The 9,274-nt window shown below is 40.2% G+C and overlaps 1 protein-coding gene across 1 annotated transcript; it reads left to right on the top strand.

Annotated features, from left to right (window-relative positions):
* Positions 1 to 247: 247 nt before the first annotated feature.
* On the top strand, positions 248 to 7,813 carry LOC135943190 (probable ATP-dependent RNA helicase DDX31). Its single transcript, XM_065489639.1, has 13 exons — positions 248 to 411; positions 830 to 1,078; positions 1,793 to 1,942; positions 2,172 to 2,288; positions 2,348 to 2,568; positions 2,871 to 3,144; positions 3,998 to 4,216; positions 4,281 to 4,340; positions 5,633 to 5,823; positions 6,136 to 6,232; positions 6,324 to 6,423; positions 7,196 to 7,394; positions 7,669 to 7,813. Exons 1-13 carry the CDS (start codon positions 349 to 351, stop codon positions 7,748 to 7,750), a joined length of 2,022 nt encoding a protein of 673 aa, XP_065345711.1. The 5' UTR covers positions 248 to 348; the 3' UTR covers positions 7,751 to 7,813.
* Positions 7,814 to 9,274: the final 1,461 nt, after the last annotated feature.

Genomic DNA, 9,274 nt, shown 5'->3' with positions numbered 1-9,274 from the left:
GAGCATAGGTAGCAGATTAGTCGTTGAATTTTGGAATACTCTGCATTATGTAATAAAATTTTAACGAAAAAATAATTCTAATATGTACAGAAATCAAATCTGTTTATTTAAAATAATGTGTTATAATGTCGTCTCTCTTTCTCGTGCTGGACTCGCTGAAGGGCTCATTCCTTGCTGTGTGCTTGTGCTTCGTGTGCTGCTCGTTCAGCTGATGGGTTAGAGTTTTAACCGCGAGAGGTAGCGCAAGTCGCGATCTGCCAGCTGTCGGTCCATGTGCTTCTGTTTGTGTCGCATTCGGCCGCGTGTTTACCAGCAATTTTCGTCCCTTTAAGGGATTTTTAGGCCACCATGGACTCGGAGTTGAGCCTCAACGTCTACACTGAGCCCGCGAGCAAGGATTCGGCCAAGAAGGTAGGCGTCTTCTTCGTTTTCCCTCGAGATAATATGAAATGAGTTGTTATTCAGAAGTGTGTCCCGTGACAGTGACATTGAATTCGGCCGATTCCGCGAAACTTTCGCTGCTTTTATGATTGCGTTTTCCTGCATTATTTCTCTGAATGTGCCGCAGTTTGAACCTCTCTAACGGACAAAATTTTCTGCCATAATTCCTGCTTCACCATCAAAATAAAATAAATTTAAAATATGTAAATGCAAAAATGATATTTAGGTTGCACATTTTGTACCTTATTTAAATGCAGGCACACCTTTTTTTTGTTATTTTCCCACAAATTTAAAAACATTTTTATACCATTTCTATTTAAAAAAATAATAATAATCACCGTGAAATGTAATGTTTGTGTATTCTAAATTTATACCGTCGAAATCTTAGAAGCCGAAGGAGAAGAAACGAAATTTGGAAGCCGAGCCTGATGAATTTGAATCAAGCAAGCGAGAGCCGAAGAAGGCGAAGCGGTCGCACGAAGGGGAGCAGCGACCCCCGCGGCAGGGGGTCACCTCGTCGCTGTTCACTGGCACGGAGGACATCCCCCGACTGCCCCCGCCCAACATCAAAAAGCAGAAACACCAAACTGTCTTTTCGCAGCTCACCTTTGAAAAGGCCAACTTACACCCTTTTATGGCAAGAATTCTTGGCTATTTCAATAATTTTTGGTTTTAATTTAAAATGCATTTTTGTGATTTTGATCAGTTTGGTATTTTGTTTGCCTGCCATTGAATTTCAGTTTTTTCCCCGCGAGCTTTCAGAATATCACTTGCAATTTTAACAACTCTATACACACCCGTTTTTTAACCTTTGACCCTCTATATAAAAATTGTTGTAAAACCATCCTAATAATTTCTAGGCATGGTAAATACATTTAGAGCAACATTATTTAGCCCAATACTTAGAAAAATATTATTTAAATGCTGTTTTTGAGGTATTAAAAAAAATTAAATTGTAACTAAAATTACTCAAAGCTGGAAAATTTCATTTTTGCGAGCACAAGTTGTTGAACGTTTAATTAGGCATCTTTTGGCAAAAAGTTTGATGTTCTAGCTTCATTAGAACTCGAGTAATTCTCAATTTTGTAAGCCCCAAGAGGCTGTTTTTCCCAGATTTAACCCTGATTTTCCGGTAAATCGGCTTCACATTTTTCCGTCAAACTCAGTTATTTCGAAACCTCTTTAGCATCCTAACAAAATACCAAAAAAATCAAATTGATATTAAACAAAAAGTTTTAAAATTGCAAAAAGTATTTTTAGGTATCTCTTGAGGAAATATCCAAAAACTGAGCATAATTATATATTCCACTGTTTTCGATGTGATGTTTATTTTGGGCGATGGATTCTTCAGGTGAAAAATCTTGAGGAGCTGCTGGGCAGCACCAAAATGACTGAGGTGCAAAGGTTGGCCATTCCAATCATCCTTTCAGGCAAGGACACTATCGTCAAATCGCAGACTGGCAGCGGGAAGACACTCACATACGCTTGTCCTATCATTCAGGTTCGTCCTATTGATTGATTCTTTAAATTTGAAAAAATGATTTCAATCTAAATATTTAAACATGTTTATGACAGAAAATGGATGTTCTTATATTCAATTATTAAAAAGCTGCAGACAAGAAATTTGGATACGGAAAATTGACAGCTGAATCATATTTTTTACAATTTTCCTCGATTTTAATTGAAATCAATTTAATTAAACGATTTTTCCATTCAAATTTTAAAAATAGGCGTTGCAAGAAATTCGGCCGAAAATCAGTCGAGGCGAGGGCATCATGGCTCTGGTTATCGTGCCCACGCGAGAACTGGCGTTGCAGTCCTACGAGTGGTTGAGCAAGCTGACCAAGGTAAAATTTCAATTTTTTCGTTATTTCTTTCGTTTTTTGGAACGCGGATTTTTTATCAGTCCTTCACGTGGCTCGTGCCTGGAGTTTTTACTGGAGGCGAGAAAAAGAAGTCCGAGAAGGCGCGCATGCGCAAGGGTTTCACCATACTTGTGTCCACGCCGGGACGCCTGCTCGACCACCTGAGCACAACGAAGAACTGCAACATGAGCAAGGTTAAGTACCTGATTCTTGACGAGGCGGACAGGATGCTTGACTTGGGCTATGAAGAGTCTGTTGCAAAGTAAGGCGTAATTTTTTATTTCTTTTCGTTTTAATTAATTTTGAATAAATAAATCTGGCTAATTTTCTTTGGTGGCTTAAATTTTAAGTAAATAATTTTTATCGAGATCTTTTCATGCATTTAAAACGTTTTAAAACTAAAAATTACATACAAACTCGAATATCAAAATTTTTTCAAGACAAATAAAATATGCGATATTTTCGTTTTGAAATAGTTTAGACCAAATTAAAAATTAAACAACATTTTTTGCAACCCCGCTACCAGTGGCTTAACCTTTTACTTTACTTGTCCGTCTCAAATAGAATTGTGACGGCTCTGAACGATCAGGGTTCGACATCCGAGTTGAGGCAAACGATTCTCTTGTCAGCCACGATCAATTCGGCGGTGGAGCGACTGGCCGGCTTGGCCCTGAAGGAATCGCGCGAGTACGTGGACGCGTCCAACGACAAGGAGCAGGCCGAAACCGCCGACTCGGAGGTACTGTGCGTCCCTGACACCCTGGACCAGTGGTTCCTGGCGGTGCCGCCTAAGCTGCGGCTCGTCGTGCTGGCCTCCTTCGTCGCTTCAAAGTGCGAGGTAAGGATTTTTTCGCTTGAAAAATCAATTTATTGTAGTGAGATTTGGGAATGGGATAATTCTTTCGAATTTCGGTGCCACTATCCATATAAAATAGCACTGAAATTTGATTTTTTTTTATACATAAATCGATTCTTAAGGCTTGAATGTCAATTAGGTTAGGAAGAAAATTTGACACGTTGATTGTGCCGTAAATAAAAGGAATCTTAAAATGCGTTACTTTGGTGATTTTGGGTTTGAACCTATAGCAAAGAACGCCAGGTTCCAATCAGAGAAGGGATAATTAGTCGTAGCGCTGGCTAAAGATTGAGATAGCAGCGTAAGGAACAAGGCTGGTCAGCCAGCAGCTAGAATTATTTGTCGCTAGACTTGCTTGCGCTGGCTGTCGCTGTGGCGTTGCTGTCTCGGTCTGATTGTTAGGCGTACATGCATAAAATCAGGGAACCCTTCTCGCCTCTCTTTGTCTCTGGCGTTTTTGTGACGAATATCAGACCAAAAAAAGCCAATGTCCTGGTTTTCACGTTTTCCACGATTTTTGGCAAATACTGTCGAATTTCCAACTGAACAATACGACTCTCAAACCAAAATAGATCCTCAGGAATCGATAGACACGGTCGTAAATTAAGTGCCAGTGCTACTTTTAAGTGTCCAGGAATTTCCAATGCAATTTTAGAACCTATTATTTGCCAAAAGATTTCAGTTGACGGGCTGAAAACCAAAATCGGTTCTCGCAATTAAAATTTACAATAAATATAATTAAATGGTGGCGCCATCTGTCGAAGACTTTTAATATTTTGGACATTTTGAAATGGTTGATTAAAGAAATTTTTGCATGGACTTGGTATTTTATTAGCTGACAAATCAACGCAAAATGCTGATTTTCTGCGCCACGCAAGACATGGTCGACTACTTGACGCCGCTCCTGGCCTCAGCTTTGTCCCAAAAAGACACGACCGAGGAGAGCAGCGACGAAGAGGGAGACAATGACGAAGAGGCTGAAGATGAGAAGAATCTGTCCGGAATCAATACGAAAATTCAGTTTTTCCGGCTTCACGGCAATATGACGCAAAAGGTATAGCTTTTTTCAGCGGTTCCAAGCTGGTGTTTAAATGTGCTGGGTTTGTTCGATGTTGCAGGAAAGAACCGAGGTTTTCAAAACTTTCCGTGACGTCCCCTCCGGCGTTTTGCTCTGCACGGTGAGTTTTGGCTTGATGGCCGGCGTTTAGAGCTGGAAAAATGGTGGAAAATAATTAGTGTCCGTTTGCCAGCACTTTATAATTAAGCTTTTCCGGCACGAATTATGGAAACGCTAACTAGGACGTTTCAATTAGGTTGGCTGTTCTTACAAAATCGCCACCCAAGAGGACGTGAACGGCAAATTCCTCTCTGCCAGCACGCATTTAGGCATAATTCGGAGCCTGGGAAAGTAGAGAATTAAAAAGAGACGTCGGGTGAATAGAGAAACGCAATCAGAACGTTTCCATTCAAATGCCAGGAGGCGAAAGGGGGAGAAAAGCAAAGCAAGCGAGCGGCCGAGTAATAAGCAGCAGTTAATATAATTTAAGTAACGAGTTGCTGCATTCAAAAGGCGGATAATGAAAATTTTGTGCGGTGCTGGGAGCCAGACCTCCCAGGATCCAAATGGAAATCTTTTCTCGTTTTCCACAATCGGTCGGGTGTCAAAACGGTTGATTGGCACGAAGGAAATTAACTAAGGAAGTAAACAACAGTAGCCGAAATCGTTTTTCATTGTGTCCGTAGCCGTGGATTGTTAACGGATAAATTACTTTCTTTTTAGTCTCCTGCGAGGAGACAATACTCCATCAACAAGTTGAAAAACATATTAGATAACCACTCACTCGTCACTCGGCTCCTTTCGCATGCGCTGCCTCGTCTCTTTATTTATTTTATTTTGTTGCTTGCCTCTTCCTTCTCCAACTGCATAGAAAACAGCTCTCCTCACACGAAATTGCTTCTCTCTCTCACTCTCTGCTTTTCGGCTCGAGGAAAGTGGAAAATTTTCTTATTTTCTGCTTTGCTGCCCGCCAACGTACAATATTTACGCTCTCGTGCATGGCCAACCGAAATACAACCGAGCAAAAAATCACAATTTAGCGCGACAGGGATCTGTGCTGCTCCCAAAAGGCTCTATAGGGTTGCAAGTCCGCTTTTGGCAAAGTTTCCGAAATTAATTAATTGGTCTACAGAAGTGTTGTTTTTCATGAAATTATAGAAGAAAAATATCAAAGAAAAGTGTCTATAAGTGAGCTACAGAGCCTAACCTTAGTATGGGGTCTTGGGGGATGTTTTTGTAGCTTTTTTCAAATAAATTTAAGTCTCTGAAAGCATACAAAAATCAAATTTCAAGAGTATTTTAGGGCAATAGTTTTAAGAATAAAAAATAAATGTCTTCTACCGTCTTTTACCCTATTATATTTTAATATTAATTTTAAAAAAATCGCCTTTTTTCTCGTTGTTAATTCGGTAGGACGTTGCGTCTCGAGGCTTGGACTTGCCCAAAGTGGATTGGATTATCCAATTCACTGCTCCTCCAACGCCTCAGGATTACGTGCACCGCGTCGGTCGCACTGCGAGAGTGGGCCACAAAGGGTCTGCCGTCATATTCCTTGCGCTATCAGAGCTTGGTTACGTCACAAAACTAGAAGAGCACGGCATAAGGTAAGGAAATTTACATATTTTGCCAAGATTTGACGCTTTAGTTACCTGCACAAATTATCGAATAGATTTACATCAACAGATTTAGTAAATATTGTTTCAATTATGAAAAAATATTAATTTTTTCGCTTAATTCCAGTGCTTGCTGGTTATGTTTGGATTCTTTTTACTTTTTTTCCTTTTTCATATTAGTTGTTTGTGTTGCAAGATAATGCCTTACCTCTTTTGAGTAAATTCAGTTTTATTTTACACATTTTTCTTCCTTTAAAATCGTGGACATATTTAACAGTTTTGCAACTATTATTTGAACCATAGATTGAAAGAAATGGATGCGACGAAGGTGCTTGACGAACTGCTCATGCTGATACCACGCGAACCCGAGCTGAAGAGGAGACGTGGCTCGCGCTCCAAGGTACGCAACTTTATTCCCCCTTGTTAATGACACCAAATGCGGTCAGGAAATTGTACATCTAAAGCCAAAGACTAATTTGACCCAAATGCAGTCTGCTGGCAGGAGCGTCGAGGCAGTCGCCACGGATCTGCAGCTGCAGTTCGAGAAGGCCGTTTTGGACGACAGACAGCTGCATGAGTTGGCTTGCAAAGGTACGTTTTTTATTTAATTAGGTTGATTTTTGCAAACCGAAACATTTTTCTTATTACTGTTCTTAGATTGGGGTGTTTCCACCACAGTATTTTTTGACAGTTGGGGTTGAAAATCTAGAAAATCAGGCCTCTGATCCAGCATTCAGAAAAATTAAATATTTGCGTTCTAATGGTGCTTAAACATTAAACTTGGTGCCATAAGATGCCTAATTATGCTGCCTACAACTTTTAAATTTATACCAAATTTAAAAAATGAGGAATTTTTGCCTATATTTTTAATTTTTGAACATCCCAAAAATTGATTTTTTTTGTTCCGAGTATGTTGCCGTGAATGTGTGTAACATGCCTAAAATTTTTCTTAGTTTTTGAGATGTACAGATGAGGGTAAAAATGTTGTACAATAGCGTTACAGTTTTTGAGTTCTGGGGAAAAGTGAGATTTTGAACCACGAAACATGCTAAGAGGTACCCGTAAGGTCAAACAAGACCATCGGAATAGGAGATAAATTGAACCCTGACGTCAGTAGCCCTTGAGCGATCGATATTATTAATTCCCACTTTAACCACGCCTGGGGGGCTCTTTATTGGTTCAATTTGCAAGATCCGTACACTGTTGGAATTGCCAAGTCGAGATCTTTCAGAATATATGCAATACAACCCATTTAAAGCCTTCAGAGCGCTCAGAAAATGCGTAAAATCTCAATCCCGAGCATCCTGTAAGCTGTGTTAATTTTTTTTAATCAACATTCTATTTTTGTGTTGATTTTGTGCAGCGTACGTGTCGTGGGTGCGATTTTACGCGAGCTACCCGGCGAAAGCAAAGGCCTATTTCCACTACAAAGCGCTGCACTTGGGTCATTACGCGAAGAGCTTCGCCCTGCGTGACGCGCCGAGCAGGATCGGCGGCATCGGCAAGAGGAACTGGGAACGAGACCAGCAGAAGCAACACTCGGAGCAGCGCACCAATTTCAGGTAATTTAATTGCCAATTCCTACGTCTGCCGATAAACATCTTTAATTGCCATCGAATCCATGAAATGGGTCCAACGACTGATCAATAGTTGTTGTTAGATAATTACGCGCTGGTAATGCCACCGCAGTTTATATTCTGTCATTGCGAGGACCCTTAAACAACCCGTCATTAGCGCAGATTACAGATATTACTGTTTTTCTGCTCTGCTACGACGGCGGCCGTAATTATCAATCGCTGATTCGGAGCATTGGAAAACTCGCTTTTCTCGTTTCAGGAGGCAAAACCCTGGCACCATCAAGAGATCCAAGGACAGAAACAAGGAGCTGCTTGTCTCCGAGTACGCGTCTGGACTGTGAAAAATAATTAGCGCGTGTAAAATAAACAATTAACGAGTGTATTTAATACACTGACTCTCAAAATGGAGGTTTTATTCCATCGCAGATCGTGGGAGAACGCTTCCCATCTCGAATTTGTGAACAAGCTGCAATTAAAATCGGACCCTTTCTCAGAAACTTGTTAATTACGAGTCTTTCGTTCTAGCGATTGTGTTAATTACTCTGTTAAAAATTCCCCACTTTTAGCGTGTAATGTAAACGAACGAAATCTCGGCGTGGAGAATGAGCCGCCAGCAATTATCTGATTCGGGAAGGCGTATTCGGAAAACGATGACTTCCATGCTCCGTGCCTCCAACATGGTGGCCGACTTGAGCAAGATATTATGAGAAATCTCTGAATTATTATCTTTATATTAATGCAGAAAATCGTAGCTTAGCTTAATTACGATTATAATTTTTTAAATCTACTGATAGTGGAAAGAGCGGAAATTCTTAATCCTAAGTTTTGTATGGTTCTTTTTAATAAGCTAAGCATATTCATAAATTGCTGTTGATGAAATAGGTAATTAAAACCTTCAAAATCAACTCTGTTTGTTATAATTCTTAATGTGAAAAATAATAAAATTAAGTAATACCTGCAGAATTAAAAAGTATTATTTCATAATTATTAATACGTAAAGTTGGGAGTAAGCTATGTTATCCTCTCTAATTCTTTCAATTTCCAAAGGAATGACAAGGGATGTGTAAAACATTAAATGAGCACAATTCATGAGATTTTATCGGAAAATCGCGGTAAAATTTTGCAGCACGTGCCACGCCTTTTATAATTTTCCATCAAGGAACCACATCCCAATTTTGAAATTCCCACGAGCTCTAAACAAAACATCAAACTTCATGGTTTTCCCTTGCTTTTCAATAACGGCCACACCATTTTAATTTTCCGGAAAACTACGCCCCAGTCATATTTTCTAAGTGTAAATCCCGAAATGATTATTTATCGTTTTTAAATCGCTCCAAAGTACGAAGCAGGGGATATTTTTATAAAATTATTCTACGCATGAATTATAGATAACCAGTTTTTCCTATTTGTATCCAAACACGCGAGCGGATATAATATAACGAAAAATGAAGGTGCAATCGACACCAATATTTCTACCGTTCCAGTTCATTTTTTGCGCTCAGGAAAAGATTTTTGCTGCGCTGAAAATCACGAGACTCGTCTTAATGTCGATCGGTCGGTCGGCTTTATTGCGTCGTGCGATTTCCTGTCTGAAATGCGATAAATGATACATTTGTTTCATTCTCCCGCGGCGAACACAATCTTTTTCGCCAGCCGCGCCGCACGCAGCGTCATTGTTCACGAACGCGAAAAGCTGACTGACGGACAACCTGATACCCTCGAGAAAATCGTCTCGACGTTTACAGGGGGATCAATCCGATATCTGTGCTGCATGTGCCAGCCAGCCAACGGTGAACGCGTTCTCACATCCACTTTTTCCCTAAGATTAGCGGCGAAGCCTGCCGAGCAGTAGCTCACACACTCTT

Source organism: Cloeon dipterum, chromosome 4, assembly GCF_949628265.1.
Source record: "Cloeon dipterum chromosome 4, ieCloDipt1.1, whole genome shotgun sequence".
In the NCBI taxonomy this organism is placed as follows: domain Eukaryota; kingdom Metazoa; phylum Arthropoda; class Insecta; order Ephemeroptera; family Baetidae; genus Cloeon; species Cloeon dipterum.
This window is presented reverse-complemented; position numbering and strand designations above follow the sequence as displayed.